We start from the raw sequence: 25,411 nt of genomic DNA, 5'->3' as shown, positions 1-25,411 counted from the left end.
GGCCGGCCTACTGAGGGATCATAGGCCTCTGCAGAGACAGTTTCTTGATGGAGACAGGGCAGGAATCAAACCCAATCAAACTAAATCACCATTTCCAAAAATACACGCTTGCCCCTACAAGAAACAACCTGCAACAACTCACACATAATGAGCCCATCTGGAATTCATCTTCAAATCTAATTAAGCTCTAATATGCAGAAACACTTCTCAGCACCTGTTCACTTTAATCTTCCCCTCCAGGGAGTTCTCTGGTTAAAGGCCCCCACCCTTTCTTTGTGTTGTGCTATTCTTGTCTAGATTAACTACCCAACCGTACCTTTCCTGCTCACTATGGAAAAAAAGGTGTTGCAGCCCCATTGCCCCACAGCCAATCCCTAGCCCTACACACCATCTTAAAGGCATTTACTTTCAAGGGCTTTAGCAAACGTCAGACAGAATACACTAGAAGGAAGATATCTTATTCTAAGTGTGACAGCTGCCAGGGTCAGCAGTTTTCTCTGCAGTTGGAGCAAGACAAGGAAGAGTGAGCAGTCCCGGTCCCCAGCACCTCACCGCCTACTGCAGGCCACGTCTGGAAGCACTGGCACCATGGTCTTGACATGAAAGAGAAACACAGATACTGACATCTTTGTTGTCCCCAGTCAGCCAGGCTTTGTGGCTTGGTGAGGGACTCGCAGACTAGTTGGTGTTACCTGCTTTAGAGAAGTTGCTGCTCCACTAACAATGCTGGACATCACCAGTAGCACTCATCTGAGAAGCACTCAGAGCACAAGATCTTGTGGGACACGGAAGACCCATCCAAAGAACATCTGCAGGATGGCACCAGAGGCAACAGCTGGTACTTCTCAGGTACTTGCCAAGGTGGATCCTGCATGGCCTGGTCTGCCTGGCTCCAACTGCACACGTCACAGGCACTGTCCTTGTTCCCAGTGCATGAGGAACAGTGGTGTCAATAGCAGGCGGCAGAGCCAGAGGCATTAACTAAAGAGCAGGCTCGTCTATACCTAGAGCGCAGGCTCGCGGCTGCCCTGGCAGGTATGCAATGCAGGCACTCGATGTTCAGGTCACATTCAGACCTGATTTGTGTGTGTCCTCCTAGAATCTGGGGTGGGGCACGAGGTAGCAAGCATGAAATCCCCCAGCACCTGGGAAGGCAAGAGGACCCAGAGCTCAGGGCCAGCTAACCTGGGCTACATAACCAAACACTACAACAATTTTATTTCTAACAGATGACAACAGAGATTAACTTTTTTTTTTTAAAGACAGGGTCTCACAAGGGACAGTGGGGGTAGAGGCAGGCGGATCTCTGTGAGCACTGCTCCTGGGGGTGCCATAACAACTTCCACATCCGACCTCGGAACGGAGCTCATGGACGTTAGAGGTCCTCTTTCCTACCCACTGGAAGGGATGATGTCGGCCTAGTCCTCGCCCAAGCCACTGTCAGCACAGTCCCACATCATTCCCCTGAGGAGAGGACCTTTGCCCCTTTCACGGCTGCTCACTTGGGGCAGCATCCTGGGGTGCCCACCGCTCCCCTCTGGCTCCTCTGCAATCTCAGCTTCCCTTGCACTCTTCTGGAACTGCAATCTGCACCTTCTGTGCAGACAAACCTAAGCTTCCCATTATCAGCCCCTATCTCTTGCCTGAGTTTTCCAACCTCACTGGTAACTGCCTGGGGATACCATGCCAGCCCAGTGCAGCTCCAGACATCAGCGTCAGCTGGGCATGGGAGAACACACCTGTAATTCAGGAGGCTGATCAGGATACAAAGAAATATCCTATTTTCAAAAATGCAAATGTTGGTGCCTGGTCTCACCGTCCCCATAAACAGACCTAGCACACTGTTCCAGCAAACCCCTGCTCACGGAGAAGCTGGCTTGTTCCCGCTCTTCACTGTCTCCGCAATGCCTCTAAACCTGCAGCATCTACCGAGCCCACAACTCCACAGTGGACGGAACGGAGACCTCTTCCTCAACCCCACTGGCTAGGCCTATCCAGTGCAGCGTGTGCCCAGGCACAGGCCTGGTCCCCCCCCCCCTGCTCTGCTGCCTCTTCTCATTAAGGTCTCTGGAATCTGATACTTGACTGCCAAAGCCTCTTCTAAATGACACCTAATAGGAATGTCCTAAAACCCACCTTCCATACCACTTTCTGTGGCCTGCCAAGTCCACCATCCACCACAATGACAAGATAACCTTCCAGATGCAACAGTCATCCTGGAGAGGTGAACCTGCTTGGCGTCTTAACTCTGGGGTGCCTGTCTGCCTGCCCCACCATGGGCAGGAACAGCACCCAACTCTGCCAGGTATGACCTACTGATGAAGGTGCTCAGCAAACAGTGTCGAGGTGGAGAAGAAGGCAGCCTCCCGGATGTCAATCCACTGCGGTCATGGCTGTGGGCGTGAGGGATGGGGCCAGGGCGACTAAGGAGCCTGTGATGGGAGCTGTGTGCGGATTTCCTCTAAGTCTGTAATTCCTGGTTTGTGTAAGCAGATGTGTAGTATTAATGAAAATGTCCCATCCTGTGCCTGCTCCTCTCTCACCTTCATACACCCTGTGCAGCTGTGCAGATTCGAGGTGCACGCATCTCCACCATCTCCAGGCCTGACGCTCCCCTCTCTGTGGCAGCCTCACTCCTCACTCCGCTCTGCTCTCCACTCAGTGCTGATTGCTTTGCTGCCCACCTACCACCCAGGACTCCACCCCTCCACGATCAGTTTCAGCCGGACGCAGACAAAACTCCCACTTTTCATGTGGTCACCTCTGCTCTGCCCCTGAAGCACAGCTCCAGCCAACCGCAGGCTCCTGAGAGCAATCTGCTCCTCAGTCTACTGGCACTAAACACAGCGCAGACCTCCCTCAAGCTTCCCAGACACCTCAGCTCTCCCTAGGCTTGACTTCTGTCTCCCTTTCCCTCTCTCCCCTTTTATGTCCTTGAACAGAGGCCCAGTTTTCAACATTCTTTCCTACCATGCTGTCTAGGCCACTGGACAACAACATCGTGACTCTAATGCCCGGTTTTAAACCTTTATTCTCTTAAGCAATATCCACGGCAGTGGTCCCACCAGGACGACACAGTGCCCTTGACGCCTGGTCTGAAAGTCTCAGGACCTCCTACTCTGTCTCTCCTCTGTGTACTGAGACCCAGGAAATCTAAACCACAAGGCCCTGACAGATTCAGATTGCCTCCTTGGCCCACTCCCAGTGTGGGATCTTTCTACACACCAGGCACTGAATCCCCCAGCCAACCTTCTTCTTTTTGCTGCCCCCTGCCCCCGAGAGGGTTTTCCAGTAGCTATGGAGCCAGTCCTGGAACTTGCTCTGCACACCAGGCTGGCCTCGAACTCAGAGATCTGGCTGCCTCTCCCTCCTGAGTGCTGGGATTAAAGGTGTGCGCAACCAGCACCCAGCTCTAGTCAGCCTCTCAGTGGCCATACCACTCACTGCGTGTAGCCCTCTCTGTCTCTGCTCATTGTGCTCCACGTGAGGACCAGGCTACTGTGGGGCTGGAAGAGTCCTCCCCAGACCACCGCTGTCTATCACAGTCCCACCTGTGTGCCACTCCGCTGGCCAGCCTCACAGACCAGGCAGGGATGACACACCTCTGATCCCAGCCCTAGAGAGCATTAAACAGGAGCAGACAGCTCTCAGTCAGCCTCATTCTGAGATCCACGGAGGCAGGTTTGACATTTCAGACTGAGGAAGAGGGAAGAGCCAGTGGCTGACTGCTTTGCTTTTCTGACCTTCAGGTTGAACCCCAATTCTGTCTTTGGTTTTTATTAATCATGCATCCTCCACCAGTTCAAAGCCATGGTTCTCTATCACAAAAGTCTCACAGCGCTGGGGTGCCCAGGTATCCCCAGACAAGTCCATGTAACAGTTGCAAAATCTGAACTGATATTCGGATTTCCTCACCAGTTAATAGAGGTGCTCGTTTATTCTAACAACAATTCTTTTCTTTCTTTAAATTAAAAAGAATCTAAAAGCAAAAGTTGTCACTGGGTTAGAGAGACAGCTCGGTAGCTGACAGCCCTTGCTGTTCTTGCAGAGGACTCAGTTCAGCTTCCAGCGCCCACATGGTGTTCACAACTGCCTCTAACTTGCTATATGGGATGCAATGTAGACCCATGGGCACAATACACATGAGGTGCACATTCATACATGCAGGCAAACACACACAAAAAAATTAAAATAAATCTTTTTAAAAAGTTATCACTACACGTCTTCTTCCCGTTTTTCTGCAGAAACCAAGGGCCCACTGTGACTATGCTCAGGCATTTGCCAGTGGTCCTCGTGTGCAATGCAGGCAGCCGAGAACAAAACAATTCCTAGACCTCGCACCCTTCAGTGCTGGGAATAAGCAGCAACAGCCTGATCCTTGGGGGATAACTTTCTGTCTACACAGACAATACGCCTCCTCTGCCCGCTTTAGGTGTCTTGGCTCTTTCCTGCTTTTAAGTAAACACATGACGAATGGTGTCTCAATCCCGAGGAGCTACACACACGCACTGCACTCCTGCATGCTTTCACTGACACAGACCAGACAAACAAAGGGATCTGGTGAAAGAGAGAAAAACAAAGAAAGGTTTCCTATCCGGTTTTACTTTAAAAATAAAAACCCAACACCTTTACCAGACTCATAGCTAAGGATGAAATCTGAAAGCCCGACCTGTAAGATGAAAGTCAAGGCAAACGTGGGCATGGTGGTACACACCTTTGACTCTGGAAGGCAGAGGCAGGCAGATAGATCTATTATTGTGAGTTGAGGCCAGCCTGGTCTACATAGTGACTTCCAGGACGGCCAGGTCTCCATAGAAAGACCCTGTATCAAACAAAACAAAACCAAAAGCAAGACAAAAGCTGGGTCTGTTGTCTCATGCTCATAAAGCCTGTACACAGAAGGCGCACACACAGCAGGACTATAAATTAGGGGCCAGCGACATAGTGAGACCCTGTTCCCACCCCTTCCCTCAACAAAAGAAAAAAAGAAAGCAGGCAGACAGGGGTGGACACAGTCATTTGACATTGTTTGGGAAACATCAGCCACCACACAAAACCAAACAAGAACGAAGAAAGTAAACCTCAGTGGACAGTCTACACAAGACACCCAAAGAGCTGCCCGTGCCATAGCAACACTGTCGATCAAATTTTACCCTTTGTTTGTTTTGAGACAGGGTTTCTTTGTGTGGCTTTGGCTGTCCTAAAATTCACCTGCCTCTGTCCCCCAGTACTGGGATTAAAGGTGTGAGCCACCACTGCCCAGCTAACTAAATCTTAAAAAAAAAAAAAAGCTGGCGAGCCGTTATGCACACTGGCTGATTGGCCTGAAGGCCAGGTTCAGTCTGCAGCACCCACACAGCGCTAACGACCATCTGTGACTCGAGTGTTCCAGGGAACACAACAGCTTCTGGTGTCCTCTATGGGTAGCAGGCATGCATGCAGTACCGTCATACTTGCAGACAATACCCATACTTTAAGAAATATAAATACTGCTAGGTGTGGTGGTGTACACCTCGTGACTCCAGCACTCAGGAGAGGTAACCACATCTACATAGGTTTGAGGCCTGTCAGGTCTACATACTGACAAGTTATACCGTGAGACTCTGCCCTCCCCCCCAAACAAAATAAAATACAGAGATCTAAAACAAACAAACAAGGCAGGGGCCGTGACAGTGAGAAGCCATCCCTGTGAGCAGCTAAGGTTGAGAGTTGTCCCAGAGAGCACAGCAACATTACGACTGGACATAGGAACCACAGGAACCACGCGTAAAACCAACCCTAAGAGAAAGTCAACCAAGCTACTCCAGACAAGGACAACAGAAACAACCTTGTCTTGTCAGCCATGAGGTGCATTATGCTGGGAAAGTTGAGCTCACTGCAAAGCTGGCTTTGTGAGTGAGGTTGCCCTCATCCCACTTCAGATCCGAGCATGTTGTCTCAAAGTATTTTTTAAGGCTTTCTTGTCTGAGGGTGTGTTTGGTGCTCCCCCAACTCTGTGACAGGGAGAAGAAAACAACAAACAGCCCAAGAGTAAAACCCTTAAGGGTGAGAAGTCAGCCACTTCCTGAGCTTCCTGATGTCCACCCCACGGTACCAGGGTGCCTGTAGTGGGAAGGGAAGACTCAAGTTCATCGACTTCCCCAGCTGGTGTCTGTTACTGCTGTGGGTACTTGGGACGCCTCACTCAAGGAAGATACGACTCTGCACAGATAAAGGACTTTGGTTGGACCTCCAGCTGCCTGCATTAAGAGGGCGCCTTAGTCAGTGTCTGCTGGACGTTTGTTAGCCTCGGACATGGTGTTTCCTTCCTACTGTCATTTGTCCTTCCACTTGGAAACTCTACAACACAAGACTGAGTAGCTGTAGCAGCCAGAATTCCAACAATAGTCAAATGCCTCTCATCTTTACAAAGCAGAAGTGGGCTGCAACAGTAAGATTTGGTGTAACATGACCAAACCAAACACATATGATTCCTTTTCTGACTACGCCATGCAATGCCACCAAAGTCTGCGTAAGCAACAATAAGCTCCAGAATATGACAGAAGCTTTGACCCATGAGCCAGGCTCCAGACACAACGCTGACACAGGTGTCGCTCCTAAGTATTATAACAAGATCACAAGAGTCCAAGACAGATTCACATTAACCTATAGATATTCAATATTTTTTGTTCTCACGTATTTTTTACCTTATAAAACACATCAGGAACATACTGCTCACTGCTGGACTCCTTGGCATAGCCGAGCTCAGGGGCATCCTTACAAGGTAGAAGACACTCATCTCGGACCAGTGCCATGCACTGATTGGATACCTGGTACCCTTCAAAGTGAACCTGGTTGTCCGGACCACCTGTAAGAGAAAAACCTTCTAAGAGAATCTACCAAGGGTAATCAGAAGCATTTCATGACACCTATCCTCCAGCTGGTAGGAAGCAATCAGTCAAGACTCTGCTGGGAGGTCTGAAGGATGTCTGGGGCACGAGGCTCACTCCTCCACAGCCTGTTTTCAGAGTCCAGAGCTGTGGGGCGTTTCCTGCCCTTACAGCACACAGACTTTCAGTTTGGAACATCAGAGTATAAAGACAGACACTGTCCCGCATCGCACCAGCCTTAGCGCCGGAGTGAGATTTGGAGGCAAGGAGGCTAGAAGTACAGGTGTGGAGGTAACAAAACAGAAACTGTATGGGGCTGGGTTGCACAGTTCTTGTCTTACATACAGGAAGCCCTATGTTCAATCTCTGGGAGAAACCAGGCATAGTGGTGAATCCTAGCACTGGGGAGGTAGAGGCAGGAGGATCAGAAATTCAGGGTCATCCTCTGCTACACAGCAAGTTCAAGGTCAGCTTAGACTCCAAGACAACAAAACAAACAAACAAAAACACCTCAGCCACAGAAGCCTGAAGACTGGCCTGAGTTTGAGACCTACAACCCACCGAGGAAAAGAGAAGGGACTTCCACTCCTATATGCATAGGTACTCCAACCCCACCCCTACATTCTCTCTAAATAATAAAAAGAGAAAACTGATCCTAGCACACAGATCATATATGCAGCAATCAGATTACAGAACTCTACATGGTCTTACAAGTCAGTGCCCAGGATCTCCCACTATGATATGGGATAATGATGGACACCCCAGTCTCTACAGTCCCGCTCACTCATGACACAAATACTGCTCTGTATACATGGCTCTTCCCGAGCACCAGCCACAAAGACTTAACACTGGGGGCGCTGGAGAGACAGCGAGTAAGGGTGCCTATTGTCTGCTCGAATTTGATCTTTAAACCCACACAATACAGAAGAAATGGCTCCTGCAAGGGGTCTCCCACCTTGGCATGCATTCCACAGCACACAAGCTATGACACATCTGTCCACAAACACAAAAGGTACACACAGAAAATAAATACAAATTAACAAATTTATGTATCTGTTACATTGTAATTTATAAAAAAAAAAGTGAATATGGTTTTATGAAAATATTAAGGACAAAGAGGGTATAAATGGCTATTTCAGAGAGAGCCTGACATTAGGGGGGTGAGGGCAGAACAAGCATAGCCTGGGTAGGTGTCCTCCACGAATCAGGGCTACACACCAGATAACTCCAGTGTCCATTGTTCTTTCTGAGCGATGGAGATGTTAAAACTCTACCTCTGGTTCAGCTTGAAAACAGTTACAAATCAGAGACGAGAGCCAGACCCTCTGGGTTTCAGACGCATCTGTACCACACCTGAGAAACAATCGCAAAGAGTGGAACCGAAGGCAAGGCAGCCCCTGAGCTGAGCGATCCATCATTACATGCAGAAGGCCAATTGCAGCTCAAAGTGCTGATCAGAGCCTGGCACTTGCTCTGCGGTCCTAACGAGCCCATTCCACGTCATCAGCACGGCCAGCCCAGCTGTGTAGCATGTCTCATAGCAGACAAAAGGCTTCAAATGCAGAGAACCGGGGATGGGGGAACGCAAGAGAAGTCATATAGGTCCAACTACTTGCTCTGGTACTGCAAACTGGGGCTGGTTTTCAGATCAGTCAAACGTGACAGGTCATGAGGGAAAGAAGTCTTGTGTGAAGAGAATGGAAAGTCGTACGTATAAAATAAGCATCAGAAACCAGGCATGGCGGTGCGTGTTTCTAATTCCAGCTAGTTTAAGGCTAGCCTGGACCACATGAGATCCTCCCTTCCCCACCCTACCCTCCAAAGAGAGCTCAGGATATAGCTCAGTAGATCCAGCAAGTATGAGGCCCTGAGTTCAATCTCTAGCATCAGAAAAAAGGGGGAGGGGTGGGGGAGTGATATTGGTAACCTGAACTACACACATACTCCTTTCTCAAGTGGAGAAGAAACACACGCGACAGCCAACGATGAAAATCTCACATGTAATGTGGCATTCACTTGAGCAAAACCACTATACACAGACAAGCCAGAAAAGCTGTGGAAAAATCACAGGGATTCAGGAAAACCCATGGGCAAAGGCAAGGGGCTATGCCTTGGTACCCAGAAGGTACCTGAGCTCAGCTTGCAGAAGACCAGCCCAGTACAAGAGGCACTAACTGTGGAGACCGAGAAATGCAGGCCCATTTCCACCTTGTCTGAGGGTCAGAGAATTTGGAGACTGACAGGCATAGTTGCCTGTCCCAACTCAGGATGTGATTGCTTGGTTCTTATAACATTAAGATAGGTCCATGCCATCCTGACAGGTGGTCAGGATATGCAAACATACTTCTGCTCCTTCTTTTCACCTGGGGAGGGGCGGTCTTCAGGATACATGATTTAGAGCATCTCTGCTACCTAGACTACAGAATGCTATGACTACATGTCTCAGAGTGATACTGTGATTGACTGTGTGAGCTATCCTTTGTATCATGTTAATAAAGTCTTTTGTTACACCCCCACACACACCCTTTATGTTGGGTATAAAAGCTGTGGAAAAATAAATGTGGGCGAATTTCATGATTTCAGTCACTGGAATGCCCTCCAATACTATGTTTTCTGTCTTACTATTTTTAGGCGTCTTCATATTTGCTATATTTCTAAAATTCCCATGCCCCTACCCTAGTAATAAGTGTTTTTGTTGAGGCCGGTCCTTGACAACCAACTCCCAGGATGTAGCTCCCAGCATCCTCTCCGACGAGGAGATGGGACTGCAGCAGGTATTTCTCAGTACCTCTCCAGGGTCCCCACTTGTCGTTGGCCAAAGACCCTAACACGGGGAAAGAGTATACTTCCCTTTGAGTTAGGAAGCCGTGATGGCTCAGGCCCTGGACAAGGTCTGCAGCCCTGCGCAGCTCTTCTTCAGTCAATGCCCCATCTGGAGGATGACATCAGAAAAGCAGGCTGAGCACAGACCTTCTACAGACAAGGCCAGTCATTACGTCACCACTACACAGCTCCAGGTCCCTTAAGAGAACGTCACAGATGATCTGATTCCCAAACTCTCAACAAGTAATGTGACTCAGTAACTGAAAGTAACCAGTCTCCAAGATGTAAGCTACTTAAAAATCTAAAAATGTGCCAGTTCCTTTGGCCCATGGGACCAATTCCCCATAGAGACAGTAATTTAAGAAGATGAATTACTATGGAAGCCCACAGGCGCCCAGAACAGCCATTCTCAGTGATAGTGGCAGTGCTGGAGTCTCTGAAGGTGTTTCTGGCTGTCTCAATGCAGGGCACTGCTCGCTTCTGTGGGATGTTGAAATTGCTAGGCATCCTGCCAGATACAGAGGTTTCACAAACAGTAAGGATTGATCCATGTCTCCACCCCTACATGTTCATGTAGGCAACCCCTACGTTGCTTTACAAACCACTAAGAAAACATACGCACACAACTGCAATACCTACTGAGGGGCACACGGCTCAGCTTGAGCAAGATAAAGCATGAAGCATCTCAGGAGGCCATCCATCCCCCTGGCAATCAGGATGGAGCTACGGCGGATCTCTTGCTCAGCCTTGTGTGTATCCAGACCATACAGCACCCTCACACCTGCCATTTTTGTTAGCGCCATCTGCCTTACCAACCCACAAGAAAGGCCTTTCTGGTGTTCTTAATCCTAGCCAACACCTCCACTCACTCCCTTCAGCACTCAACTATAGCAACAATTTAGAAAACTATGTCACCAGCCCCTATGTGCGGTAATTAACATGCCTCTGTATCGACATAACAGCAAAGCCGCCACCGTATCTCACTCAGGAGTTCACTCAAAAACAAAATATCTACACAGGCCATAGGAAAGACAAGCTTGCTAGCATTTAGTAAAGCTTAAAAATCCTGGCAAGGTGACAGTCTCTTCAACCAGTAATCTAAAGGCAGCAGAGACCCGATCTAGGTCCCTGTGCTCAGGCAGTGTGAACTGGTAGGGGCATTCAAAGAAACAGCAGCCTGAACGAGGCCCCTGAATGCAGGCTGTGTGAACTGGGAAGGACACTGTAAGAACCAGAAAGTAGGTCACCTAGACAAAAGGACTGCTGGTTCCTCAGGGAAATGAGACCTTCACAGTCAGAATCCGTGCTTACTTTAAAATCTAGCTAAGTGGATCACATGCTTACAGTTTGGTTCTCAATTTCCAAATCCCTACACCTTTCAATTCTATGGCCCTATGCCTGATTTTTCTGTAGGGATATAATCAAAAGTCTGGTACATGTTTGTATAGATTATAACCTATTATATAGTTATAATGTGTAAGACATGTATTATTTAACACTTGTGGAAATTGTTATAATGGCAGCCCCATTCACAATATCAAGTGCAGTGAGTCAGGACAGCAGAAGTCTCTCCTCTGGCACAGTCACTTCTAGCTGCTGAAAAGGGGCACACATCCAAAAGCAAGAGTTACCCTAGACTTGTGATGAGAACATTAGACCTGAAGATAGCCGTGGAGAAGTTCTGACTGGGCCCCAGTCTCATGGATGATGCTAACTCAGAATTTTTATTGTAAAACAAAAGGAGGAATCTATGCTCCCAAAGGTTCACTAAGAAGCTGATTATAACCAAGTTAAGGATGAAAAGCTGCTGCAAAGAAGAACAAACATTAATGGGCAATAGTATCTATGGCGTCACTCTGTCCCATTTATACCTGTGGCCACTGCAGTAACAAACTTGGATCCAAAATGCCCATCAGGAGAGAGCCGGCAAATGTTGGGGTGCTTGTTTTGAAAGTCTCCTGCAGTGATGCATTCTTCTGAACTCAGGAAATAGGTGTCCTAAGCCAAGAGAGGCGGCATATCAAATTCACAGCATGTGTCAAAACAAGCTTCCATTTCTTCTGCAGAAAATACTAAGAGCTGGGCCAGCAAGATAAAAGCAGGTAAAGATGCTTGCTAACACGACTGACTGACCTGAGTTCAATCCCAAGGCCCCCACAGTGAAAGGAGAGAAACAACTACAAGCTGTCCCCTGACTTCATGACACATGTGTGCACACAGGCACAATAAATCAATCAAGTTAAAATTAAATAAAAAAAATAAGAAAGAGTGCTTCTAATGCCAGCACTTGGGAAGCAAAGGGAGGTCGTGGACCTCTTGAGTTTGAGGCCAGCTTAGTCTATACAGTGAGTTGCAGGCTAGCCAATGCTACATACTGAGATCGTTGTCTTAAAAAAAATAAAGAGCTAAGCTACAGCACCTCAAAAATACCTGAGGCAAAACACTGAGACAAACAGCTGTGATTCCCAGCCATTGGGGACTCGTATTAAAAAGCCTGGGGTAACCCACTCCCACAAAGCTGCAAGGGCAGGTGAGTGGGATCTGCTCTGTGGAGCAGAATCAACAGGCTGAGCCTCAACTAGGAAGAGTGTCTTCAAAGTTACTGGCAAGCTGTGCAGAGACGGAGAGATCCAAGTCAGCTCTACCTTAATGAGGTCTCGGGCCAAGCAACATTCCTGTCTCCATCTCACCTTATTCCGACTGTATCGGACTGTACCCTTTCGGGTATCTTCTGAGACAAGGTCCGTGAATATCCATCCAACCTTAATGGAAAAGGAAAGCATCTTTTGAGTATCTCCATACAACAGACGGCTTCTGTCCAGGGAGCATAAAAGCAGTGCCCTTCAGACAACCCTTCTGGCTCCTGAGCCAGGTAAAGCTGAGAGCACAGTTCCTTGACTCTGCTGCCAGGGAGAAACTGGCACCTTCCTCTGGTGCTGCCATGGCAAACATTCATCCATTGCAAACAGGCTCTGCTCAGGACCACTCAAGCCCACACTTTGTTAGAAGTCAGAACATCTTGTGACTGAGACTGAGACCAACAGGAGGCACCAAGAAGGAGTTTAAGCTCCGAAAAGGAAGACAGACAAGAAGCAAGCAGCAAGGTGTCCTGGGGTAGGTCCTGAACGAGGAAGAAACAGACTCTGTGGAGAGAGTCACCTAGGATGAAAGGAATGCCACAACAGAGGGCTGAGGGCACAAGGCCTAAAGCTGCATCACTGGAGCCAATCCTAGAACCCAGGTACTGTGCAGCCTCAATGCCCCACTGCAACACGGTCTGCATGCTCTATCACCTAGGCTGCCCTTGGCCTCCAGAGTCAGAAGGCACTGAGAGCTGAGAGCCTGACAGACTGGAGCCAGAGGACAAGCAAAGCATCCACCTGCATCTTCGGGAAAACCGACAGATGGCCACCACCCTCTCCAGCAGACTGGTACCCTATAGATCACTGCTGTCTTAACAGTGCTCAGATGAGCACAAACCAAAAAGGATGGTGCCAGAGAAAGCAAGTCCTGAGGATCCATTTAATGAGCACAGTCCAAAACAGGCTAAGGCAAGAGCGAGCCGAGGGACTTGGATTTTGATAGTAACTTAAGTAGCTTCAGACTTTATATTATGTTGTTATGAAACACAAGTGTGGCCCAGTTTCTCTCCAGAATTTGCACCACACCACGACCTGACAATGAGGTGCAGACTCAGGAGGGAAAACTCTGCTGTGACTCCCTCAGTCACGTGCCTAGGTTTCCTGCCCTCTCAAAGAGAGGTAAGACGAACCAATACACATAGCTCATTCCTCCCTGTCCAAGTAAAGGGCAAAACTTGCACGACTACTAATACTGAACTGGACTTCCACAGGGTGAATCTGTAAATACTAACAAGCCAGGGACGGTAGCATACATCTATAATCTTCACAGTGGGAGTCTGAGGCAGGGGGGAGGATTTAAGTTTGAGATCAGTGCAAGCTACAAAAACAAGAATGCATCTTAAAAACAAAAAGCACAACCTTATCCCTAGACCCTCATCGAGGCACGGACTGGAAGGACTCTTTCCTCCTATCTAGCAACTGACGCAGGACCCATGAAAACTTCGGGTTTGGGGACCTACATTAGACACAGGAGATCAATGCTGATGCAGGAAGGGTACCAGGAACCTAGGACAGAAAGTGAAGCAAGCCACATGAGCAGTGAGTACACCTACAGTGTACAATGTGGTAACTGTCCTCAGGTACGGTGACTACCTTTTACGTGGGCTCATAGTTAAGAGTCTTGCTCTAGGCAGCAGGCCCTCAGCCAGCAGAGCTGGGGGGAGGGGAGTCAGGACTCACACACATGCGCCATAAAGCTCACCTTTGTGTGCCAGAGAATGCTCACCTCACTCTACGCCAGAACCAAAGCAATTTGCACTAATGAATACAAACGAGGGACCAAAGGGTTTAGCCTACGTTGTCAGCTAGGGGTTTGGTCCCACACCAGACTAAGCCATTCCACCTGTGGATTCCCCCCAGCATGGAGCCCAGGTTTCCCCAAGGTCACCTGGCTGGCAGAGGCCTCATACCTTCCTCAGGCCAAGTTTGGCAGCAATCTCATCAACCACCTCAGCTTTCGGATCTTCTAGAAGCTCCAGGCTGTTCTGTGTACCAATCTATGAGGCAGCATAGTTAGAAAACAGAAGACAGAATTGATGGGCGGTGCCTCTACAACTTCCACCTCCACCCACCAGCTCCCCCCCTGCTGAAGATCTGCAGCTACAAACATAAATGGGCCCCAAGGAAGGCTGGTCTGCTATGTGCCTACAGGAAACCTTCATTTGGGGAATGGAGCTGCTTTCAGAACTCCCGTGGACAGGTAATTCTGTTACACACAGCCTGGCTGGAAGGCAGACTGCCACAGCAAGGTGGCAGACATCCCAGAACCGCTTTGGTGCACTGTCCCTCTGACTCAGTGTCTTGGCTACAGAACCAAGAAAATAAACGTACACCCCAAATTGGGATACTCAGCTACTCAGCTGGAGCATCTGATGGGCTCTGGCTGTGGCTGGAGCATGTGTCACCTAGACGGATGGCTCAACAAGCCGAGAGCTGCCAAGTCTGATGGCCTGGTGGGGAGAGAAAACTAACTCCCAAAGTTGTCTTCTGACCTCCACTGTGTATACACAAAATAAACCTAAGAAACTTAGAGGAAATCAGGTGCTGGTGGCCCACACCTTTAATCTCAGCACTCAGGAGGCAGAGGCAGAAGAATTTGAGTTCCAGGCCATCATGGTCTACAGAGTAAATTCCAAGACAGCCAGAGCTACACATAGAAGCCCTGTTTGGAAACAAAAACAAGAATTAGAGGAAGAGAATTTTTAAGCGGTAACAGATGTAATTTCCTGAAAGGAACAGAGCTTACCAAGCCCAGGGCAGGAGTATCACTCTAAACCAGAACCTTATGGCTATGTTACAGGGACCTAGAAGGCAAAGGGGCAGCCAGGCGGTGGTGGCACAGACCCTTAGCCCCAGAACTCAGGAGGGAGAGGCAGGCAGATCTCTGTGAGTCTGACTTGCTGTGCAGCTTAGGATGAGCTTACAGTTCTGATCCTCCTGCCTTCATCTCTAATGTCGGGGTTACAGGCATGTGCCACCACACACAGATTATAAAGTGTGGGACGGACCTGGGACTTGGGACTGCGAGGCAAGTCTACCTAACGAGCTATGTGAAATAAGGCTGTGGTCTTTTTGTTTGTTTCGTTTTGTTTTTGTTTTTCAAGACAGGGTTTCTCTGTAGCTTTGGAGTCTGTCCTTGGACTCGCTCTGTACTCTGCCTCCCGAATGCTGGGATTAAAGGTATGTGTCACCACCTAGCAAGGCTGTGATCTTATTCTTCAATAATTTCATGTGCATGTATGTATAATGTGTGCATGCCCAAGAGTGTACAGCAAGAGATAGCAAAAACAAGGAAAGAGGCTCTCTGGAAGGGCACTTCAGCACCTTGGAAACAACCCGCCCCGTCACACACAGCCGGCCCTGCACCCACGTACCTGAGGTGGCTCATAAATCGCAGCCACTTCAGCCCTGATGCCAAGGGGAATGTCCTTGTGCTCTGTGTACCGTCCATATAAATACCCGAAATGCTGATTGCCTGTCTTTCTCCAGAAGTCAAGGAAGCGGTCAGCCACAGTGTGGTTCTCAAACATGATGTTGTCCACATGTCTGTATTTCTGCAGAATTAACAAATGCGGGCTTAAGTGAAACATTCTACCAGAAACAATGTGACTTTTTTCAAGAAAAAAAAAAAAACTAGTGAAAATATTAGGTTTTTTTTGTTTGTTTTTTTTTTTTTATTTTTTTTTTTTTAAGATTTAGTTTCGTGGACTGGAGAGATGGCTCAGACGTTAAGAGCATTGCCTGCTCTTCCAAAGGTCCTGAGTTCAATTCCCAGCAACCACATGGTGGCTCACAACCATCTGTATTGAGGTCTGGTGCCCTCTTCTGGCCTTCAGGCATACACGCAGACAGAATATTGCATTCATAATAAACAAATAAATAAAAAGATTGTTTTATTTTTTATGTATTTGGGTGTTTTGCTTATATGCATGTCTGTGTTCCACCCGCATGCATGGTGTCCTTGGAGGTCTGGGACTGTAGTTACAGATGTGAGATAGCATGTGTGTGCTAGGAACAATCCTGGGACTTCTGCAAGAGCAGTAAGTGTTCTAAATCTCTAAGCCATAGCCCAAGACCCGTTTGTTTTCATTTCAGCTTTGACCCAGCTTTATTTAGTTCTTTCAACAAGGTAAACAGGCTTGACATGTAGCTCAAAGACGTGGTCGGGGTAGATCATTGACTTGCCTAGCATGTGCACTGGGGTTTAAGACCCGGCAAACAACAGACAAATCCCAAATCTAAGAGCCTACTCTGACCAGACACAGTGAGTCTGAGGCCAATGTGGACTAAAGGAAACAGTTGGAGACTGTTTCTAAAACATGGGAAGGAAGGGAAAGAGGGAGGCAGGAAGAGAGGGAGGGAGGAGAGAGAGAGAGAAGGGAAGAGAAGGAAAGCGAAGGGAAGGGAAAAGAAAGAAGGGAAGGGAGGGCAGGTAAGCAAACTGCTTTGTTCTTTAGAGATCAGGGGAACAGGGGAAGGAGGATTTTATCAACCAACAGCCTGAGCAGATCTCTGAAGCTGTACTGCCACCTCCCATGTAACACGTTTTTAAAGGCAAAGTCACAACCGCTGAGCGTCTGAAAAATCTCCAAGAAAAATCCCACCTCCCAAAATAAAAAACAAAATAACTAAAATAAATTTAAAATGAGTAAGGGCCTGAAGAGATGGCTCAGTGTTTCAGAGTACCGGCTTCTCCATCAGAGGACCAGAGTTCTCTTCACAGCGCTCAGTTACTTGTAACTACCCATAAATCCAGTTCCTCTTCTGGCCACATGCACACACAATACGTACATACATACAGGCAAATATATATAAGATAAAAATAATAAATATTTTTAAATGCCTTTTAAAGAAAAATCCCTTCTCTGCACAAGCTAACCAAATGGAATCAAAACTCTAAACCCCACACCTGCAAGCACTAGAAACTTATCTTTCATTTATGGCTGCCACAGAAAGGCAGATCTAAAAACACCAGAGGAGCTAGAGAGATGACTCAGCGGTTAAAAGCACTTGCTGCCCAGGGGATCCAAGTTCAGTTCCTAGCAACCACGTCAGGAGGCTTAAGACTCCCTGTAACTTTAATTCCAGGGGGTCTAATATTCCTCTTCCACCCCAGTCAGGTACCGGCACACACCTTTAATCCCAGCACTTGGGAGGAAGAGGCAGGTAGATCTCTGAGTTCCAGGACAGCCACTGCTACGCAGAGAAACCCTGTCTCAAAAACAAACAAACAAGCCAAAAAAAAAAAAAAACCACAACAGAACAAAAAAACATATAATTAAAAATATAAATGGGAAAAAAAATATAAATGGACGGAGGGACGGAACACCACGAAGGAAGTGTCCGCTTTTCACCAACACTACGGGCAGCCTCACCTGTCTGTTGAGCGTGATGGCACTAGGCTGGCATTTGGTGCAGATACCATTGGGCCATGGGAGGTGTCCCTCACAGCCTGACTTAATCTTGCAGCTGATGTTCTCCAGGGCAACAAACTTCCCCCTGAGGGAGAAGACAAGAGACCGAGTTAAACATGACAACAGTGGGTTCCAAGGCAGAGACTAGAAGGTTCTGTGAGACAGCTTCCACCACCAGACAGTGAGAACACTGCTGAATCCCTGTCATCTACCTTCTGCAGCTCATCAGTGAGGAAGTAGTGGACCTACCTACCACGGACCTAGGGGATTTCTGCTAAGTGATGTTGGTTTTCTCAATCACAGAATGCTCCATTAATTTCACTTTGTTGCTTTATACAAGTTGTTTATTACATTATATATATTTAGTGCGTGTGTGCATTCATATGGAGGTCAGAGGTCACTTGCAACTGTTAGTTCTCTCCTTCCACCATGTGGGGCCTGGTCAGGGATTGAATTTAGAACCTAGGCCAGGCTTGGCAGTAAGTTCCTTTACCTTGTCATATCTCACCAATCTCCATTTTCTCCCCCAGCTTTATTAAGACATAACGGTCCCAAAAAAACTATACATATTTAAATTGTAAAATGTGACATCTGTTTCATAAATAAAAATTGCACCCAGGCAGTGGTGCACAGCTTTAATCCCAGCACTCGGGAGGCAGAGGCAGGAGGATCTCTGTGAGTTCGAGACCAACCTGGTCTACAAGAGCTAGTTCCAGGACAGGCTCCAAAGCTACAAAGAAACCCTGTCTCGAAAAACCAAAAGAAAGGGGGGTGGGCATGGTTACCTCGCCTGGTACTAAATGCTTTCTCACAAGCCCAGGATGAACCAGCATCTGAGCACAAAAGGTAAAACCTCTGCTCCTAGGCTATACACAGCAGCCGTGTCCCCACACGAGTCCTTCCTTGACCCAGACTGACAGAGAATGAGCGGGCACCTCCTACAGTAAATCTGCCTGCTTCAAAGACCAGAGAACCCACAGCTCCCCTGACAGTCAAGTGTGCAAAAACCAGAGAACCCACAGCTCCACACTGACAGTCAAGCGTGCAACTTTGGTGATGATTTGCTCCTAGTCTAACCTTTTTTATTTTTTGAAGGTTTTTTGCTTTATTTTTTAACTTATTTATTTTTATTTTATGTCCATTGGTGTTGGGTCCCCTAGAACTAGAGTTACAGAGAGCTGTGAGCTGCCCTGTGGGAGGTGGAAATTGAACCCAGGTCCCCTGGAAGAGCAGCCAGTGCTCTAACTGCTGAGCCATCTCTCCAGCTCCACTCCATTCCCAGTCTAACATTTTAAACAGTCATCCCAGCACTCAAGAGGCAGGAGGATTTCTGAGTTTGGAGACATCCTGGTCTACAGAGTTAAGTTCTAAGACAGCCAGAGCTACAGAGAAACTCTAGCTCAAAAAAACCAAAATAAATAAAATTAGAAAGTAATTTTGGATGTCAGCACCTTGACTTGGACCCAGTGCCATCTCTTCTTATCAGTGACAGGAAATACAAAGCTACCAGCAAGTCTGTTACTCTCCGATCAGGTGCACACAAAAGGAGCTACACAGACAAACATTCCACACAGGTTAAAAAGAAAACAAATGCAGCCTGGAGAGACAGTATACATCTGCAATCCCAGCACTCAGGATGCTGAGGCAAGAGGATCTCAAGTTTAAGACTCATAGCAAAGCCTAAAGAAAATCAAACAAACACCAGTCTTAGTTCACCTTTCTGGCCACCAGAATTTGGGCAAAGAGGAGGCTGCTTACACCACCCACTGGACCAAATATGCTAACTGGAGCCCTGTGGTACCAGAATGCAACCCATATAGAGTTGTGGCTTCAGCCCCACCCCAGCTGTAAAAGTGAACTTGACTAACAGGAGAGCCCTGGGGAAAGAGCAAGCAGGGCTAAGGTTGGTGAACTGAGATCCTCACGGGGTGGCGCAGAGGTGGTGAGACACGGAGGTTCACCAGGCAACTCCACACCTACCATCAGCTGTGAGTCTGTCTGCTTTCCTGCGCACTGTGGACAGACAATATTCAAGACAACTGCTCTGTGCACTGCCCTCCTTCTCTTCTGCATCCCCACGCTCAGAGACTATACACAGAACCATCAGACATGCATCAGAGTCTGGATGCTAGGGCCAGGATAGAGTACTTACTTGTCAGCCCCTCCAGTCAGCTTCCGGATGTAGGCATGGAAGGACATGTGCTTCACAGGAGGCTCCAAGTGGTTCAGATAGTCCTCATCAAATGGCTATCAACAATATACAGGAAATGAGTGGTCATGGGTCTGCCAGGGTACATGAGACTTCAATCTTACTGTGCAGGGGATCAGACAGAGAGGGGGGCAAAGCTGGGTATTCACTGGTTCACGGTCAGAATCAAGCTTTTCTCTGTACGAGTTACATTTTCAAGATAAAATGCACTCCTATTAAAAACTACAGCTCTAAGAAAATTTTGTAAGTCACAAAAGGCCTGAGGATACAACTTAGTAGCACAGCACTGAGTCAATCCTCTCTCTCTCTCTCTCTCTCTCTCTCTCTCTCTCTCTCTCTCTCTCACACACACACACACATACACACACACACACACACACACACACACAGAAACAGACAAATAAATCAACAGGAGACATAGGACTCAGACACAGTCAATCAGAGCCATGACAAGCAGGAAGCGAGAGCCCAGCCATGTGTCAGAGAATAATCGTCTATGACAACCGCACACGCTCTTCATCAGCACACAACGCCTCGGCCACTCAATCCCCTAGAAGGTCACTCCCATAAATAAGTCTCAGATTCTCTGTGCCACTGTACTGCTGGGAATACAAGGCCTAAAGACGATAAATAGAAAAATTCTTTTAAGAGCCACAACACCCAAGTTTAGGGACTAGAAAGTGCTGAGCCAGCTGCCCAGCCAAAAGCTCCCTGTACAGACTTACCTCCAGTGGGACACAATGCACACACTTCCCCAAGGGGCCATGGCGACATCTGGAGTGTGCACAGGGTAAAAAAAGGCACAGGGACACAAAGGTTATTTTCTGTTGCTACTTCCCAATATTTTTGATATTTAAAACGTATATCACACTTTGGTAAGTGCTTCCCTACAAATACAGATGTTTCCATTGCAATATCTATTATTTATTCTGATATGTATCAGAAGAAAACTACAGGAGGCATCAAGAAGACTCAAAGCAAGTTCAAGGCCAGTCTGGCTGACAGGGCTACACAGAGAGGACCTGTCTCAAAAGAGGATGGGAAAGGGGTAGAGAAGAAAGGAAGAATGGTGTGGGGAGGAGAAGAAATGGAAAGGGGAGGGGAAATGAAGGAAAAGGAAAGTGAGAAACCTGACCATAACCACTGCTGCTTAACATGACACTAACTAAAAATAGAGTGCTTCCCAAACACACAAGGTGATGCTCCATCTCCAACATGGAAAATAAAATGTCTTAAGTCACATTAAATAAAAATGTTAAGGAAAAGCTGGGCAGTGGTGGTGCACACCTTTAATCCCAGCACTTGAGAAGTAGGGGTAGGTGGATCTCTAAAATCAAGGCCAGCCTGATTCACAGAGTGAATTACAGGACAGCCAATACTGAATGAAAAGGGTAGAAGCCCTGATGGTGCTGCACAGCAGCCCTAGGTCTGAAATGTGCACATCATGCACACCCAGGAAACACAAGGATGCCAAGGATCTGGGTGCAGGACATCCCAGGCCCTGGGAAGCGAGATGCTCAGTTATGAGGGCAGCAGTGGGATGGAGAGGAACGTCAAACTGTAGTCCTAAGGAACAAAGAGCTAGACTAGCTAGGCATTGGTGGCACAACCAAGAGAGGCTTAATGGAGTGGTGAATGTCTTGCCTAACCCAGGCGTGATGTGGCACATCTTTAATCCCAACACTCAGGCAAGCAGATCCTGGGAGCTCGAGGCCAGCCTGGTCTACACAGCAAGTTCTAAGACAGCCAGGGTTCACAAAGAAACCCACCATGGGGGGAAAAAAGAAAGGGAAAAAAGAAGAGGTGGACCCTGTGCTTCTCTATAGTAAGAAAAGAGGTGGACACTGTGTTTCCTCTATATTAAGAGAAGAGGTGGACTCTGGACTTCTCTATAGTAAGAAAAGAGGTGGACGCTGTGCTCCTCCATAGTAAGAGGCCGGTTCATTTCTTTTTTTTTTTTTTTTTTTTTTTTGGTTTTTCAAGACAGGGTTTCTCTGTAGCTTTGGTGCCTGTCCCGGAACTAACTCTTGTAGACCAGGCTGGCCTCGAACTCCCAGAGATCCACCTGCCTCTGCCTCCTGAGTGCTGGGATTAAAGGCGTGTTAATCCCTAGGCCGGCTCATTTCTGAAGAGCAAAATTAACACATGGGAGCAGGTGTTCTAAAAATAGCTATTGGAGACATGAAAGCCCAGACCATGGTGAGTTCCTGGGGAGAAACACAAAGGAAAGGCAGCCTCTGTGCCTAGTCCACCTTACACACAAGTTGCTGATGTAGCACTTGGATTTCCAGGGTCCCAGTGTCAGTCCCTGACCACATTTACAGAGTGGCACCCACTGCAGAGACACACAGCTCCACTCCCGTACGTTCACATTGCTGGGAGCCAATCCACGTTTCCGGCTGGTGTCCCTCTTTTCCTGTGTGCATGTGCAGCACGCCCGGTGCTCAGAGCCCAGACAGCTGTAAGATGCCAGGTAGACGCTGAGAATCAAACTGCTGAGCCAGCTCTCCAGTCCCTAACTGGTTTTTGTAAAAAGAATTACGGAAAAGTCTAAAATGAAGGAATGTACAACGTACTACATTCCACATAACTGGAGGGCACACACTGGCACCTAGTGCCCAGGCCGTCCTACCGATGGCCATGCTCCTGCTCCCGAGAAGTCAGAGCCTTAGCCCTTACTGAACCATCCGTCCCTTCTGCTACCTCTGTGTGGGAGGGGCCATGTATCTAAAGGGGCCCCAGAATAGACCCCAGCTGTCCCTAGACACCTTTCACTTAGTGTTCACATACTCCTAATATTTTTTGTTTGTCTTTTTGTTTTGTTTTTTTTGGGGGGGGGGGGGGCAGATTTCTCTGTGTAACCTCCCTGGCTGTCCTGGAACTCACTCTAAAAACGAAGCTGGCCTCAGACTCAGACATCTGCCTGCCTCTGACTAAATGCTGGCTAAGGTGTGCACCACTTCCCCCAGGCTTATACTCCTACTAATCACTTTGTGTGGAATCTGTTTTAAAGTTGCCAAGGTAACACGCAGTAAAATAATGCGAAAATAGACGGCAAAACTCAGATCTTTCACCTTACCAGATACTTACTAACATGGAACTTGTTATGACTGGGTCTCGTGAGCTAGCCTACCCCCAAGGGCTAAGATCACAAAAGCTCTGAAATATTTCCTCTAATGATCCATTAGGCGCCCACCAAGGCAGGAGCCTTACAGAGCACTTACAGCTGTGGGTCCCGGCTCCTATAAATCTTCCCGTCCTGTTTGCTGAGATATTGATCGATCTCATCTTCAACCACATTAGGAGCACCAAAGGCCTTTAACCCTACTGAGGTCGATGTCTCCATTTCAGTCGAAGGTCCAGCAAGGCTCGAGGGAAACAGGAACAACAAATCGCCATGCCTGTTCAAAGGACAAACATCAAATGCCATTCTTTCCTCCAAAACCAAACCACACAGTTTGGTGTGGATACATGAATCTGATAGCTTCCAAAGACAAATTCTACAGCCTAAAGCCCTACATAGGGAAGCTCCTGATTTTAAGAGAACAGAATCATTTGTTTCTTGGCATTATACACATCAGTGCAGATTCTCTGAAATTTAACTGCTCTTACCAATTTATTTTGAAGGCTGTGAGACATATCTAGTGTATGACTGTACATGTAACACAGCTTGTGCTCACCTGGGCCCTGATGGCAGCCCTTCTGTTCCTTCTAGGTACGGATTCTTCTCTGCCACTCCTAAGCCCTGTATTCAGCTCTCCATCTATCTATGTAGCTCATATATAAGCACCCGGACAAGGATGAAGCCGTCACTGATTCACAAGCACCCGGACAAGGATGAAGCCGTCACTGATTCACAAGCACCCGGACAAGGATGAAGCCATCACTGATTCACAAGCACCCGGGCACGGATGAAGCCGTCACTGATTCACAAGCACCCGGGCACGGATAAAGCCGTCACAACAACTGACTGAGAAGTTATTTCACATCTTGCTCTTCTCATCTACAGCCTCAAACATCTGCCACCGTCAACTCCACAGGCACAATCCTGACTGTCCTGGTTGGTGGTTTTGTTGGTTTTGTTTTTTTATTTCTTATTTATCTTTTTAGATCAGTTAGACACAAACTAGAGAACTAGGGACACAATTGAGAAAACGCCTCCATGAAACTGGAGACTGAGACAAGGTAAAGTACAGAGCTAGCCTGGGCAACACAGAAAGACTGTCCCAAAATAAAGTTTTAAAATGGGGAGCAGCCGGGCGGTGGTGGCGCACGCCTTTAATCCCAGCACTCGGGAGGCAGAGGCAGGCAGATCTCTGTGAGTTCGAGACCAGCCTGGTCTACAGAGCTAGTTCCAGGACAGGCTCCAAAGCCACAGAGAAACCCTGTCTCGAAAAAAAACAAAAAAAATAAAAAATAAAAATAAAATGGGGAGCGGAGGGGCTGGAGAGATGGCTCAGTGGTTAAGAGCATTGTCTGCTCTTCCAAAGGTCCTGAGTTCAATTCCCAGCATCCACATTGTGGCTCACAACCATCTGTAATGAGGTCTGCTGCCCTTTTCTGGTCTTCAGGCAGAATAATAAATATTTTTTTTTTAAGAAAATGGGGAGCGAAGACCTAGGGGCACAGCTCGGAGGGACAGCACTTCCGGCAAGGTGACAGCGGTGTTGAGAAGACAGGATTGGAAGCAAGAGTGGTACGAGGGTTTGCGTCTCGAGTCTGAAATAGGGACTCCAGCTCAGAACAAGACAGTATGAAAGGGGAAAACAGACATGCTGTACTTCCTAGGCAAGGGCAACACCCAGAGACAGTGTATTACCCAATCAGGTTTCAGGGCAAGGAACCCAGAGAGCAGTTGTGAAAGTATCCCACGGGGTAGGAGGGAGGGACAGCTTCCAGCTCAACTCTCCTCAGCCTCCTAGACTGTGTCAGAGACTCAAGCCATATTCTCTTTCCTTAAGTTTTTTTTTTAAATAACTTATTTATTTTACTTTTATATGCATTGGAATTTTGCCTATATGTAAGTCTGTGTGAGGGTGTGAGCCACCATGTGGTTGCTGGGAATCGAACCCAGGTCCTTTGGAAGAGCAGTCGGTGCCCTTAACTTCTGACCATCTCCTCAGGCCCTTTTAAAGTCTGAGACCAGGTCACACTGTATAGTTTTAAAGTCCAAGACCAGGTCACACTGTATAGTTTTAAAGTCCAAGACCAGGTCACACTGTATAGTTTTAAAGTCTGAGACCAGGTCACACTGTATAGTTTTAAAGTCTGAGACCAGGTCACACTATGCCGCTCTGGCTGTCCTTTACTTTCACATACTTTTTAAATATTTCAAATTTTTAAAAGTTTATCTCACCAAGCACCAAGCGGTAGTGGCACACACCTTTAATCCCAGCACTCGGGGGAGGGAGGGAGGGAGGGAGGGAGGGAGGGAGGGAGGGAGGGAGAAACAGA

The 25,411-nt window shown here is 47.7% G+C and overlaps 1 protein-coding gene across 1 annotated transcript in view; it reads right to left on the bottom strand.

Annotated features, from left to right (window-relative positions):
* Positions 1 to 25,411, bottom strand: part of Nploc4 (NPL4 homolog, ubiquitin recognition factor) — a 45,223-nt gene that overhangs the window by 11,262 nt on the left and 8,550 nt on the right. Inside the window, exons 4-12 of the mRNA XM_075989857.1 lie at positions 23,182 to 23,358; positions 20,683 to 20,731; positions 19,901 to 19,995; positions 17,710 to 17,833; positions 15,709 to 15,888; positions 14,245 to 14,331; positions 12,383 to 12,454; positions 11,564 to 11,690; positions 6,687 to 6,847 (exon numbers count right to left, since the gene is read on the bottom strand). Of these exons, the coding sequence (XP_075845972.1) occupies positions 6,687 to 6,847; positions 11,564 to 11,690; positions 12,383 to 12,454; positions 14,245 to 14,331; positions 15,709 to 15,888; positions 17,710 to 17,833; positions 19,901 to 19,995; positions 20,683 to 20,731; positions 23,182 to 23,358 (1,072 nt within the window). The remainder of the gene's footprint in view (positions 1 to 6,686; positions 6,848 to 11,563; positions 11,691 to 12,382; positions 12,455 to 14,244; positions 14,332 to 15,708; positions 15,889 to 17,709; positions 17,834 to 19,900; positions 19,996 to 20,682; positions 20,732 to 23,181; positions 23,359 to 25,411) is intronic.

This window comes from Microtus pennsylvanicus, chromosome 11 (assembly GCF_037038515.1).
Source record: "Microtus pennsylvanicus isolate mMicPen1 chromosome 11, mMicPen1.hap1, whole genome shotgun sequence".
NCBI classification, from domain to species: domain Eukaryota; kingdom Metazoa; phylum Chordata; class Mammalia; order Rodentia; family Cricetidae; genus Microtus; species Microtus pennsylvanicus.
The sequence above is the reverse complement of the archived record's forward strand: the minus strand, read 5'-3'. Positions and strand labels throughout refer to the sequence as shown.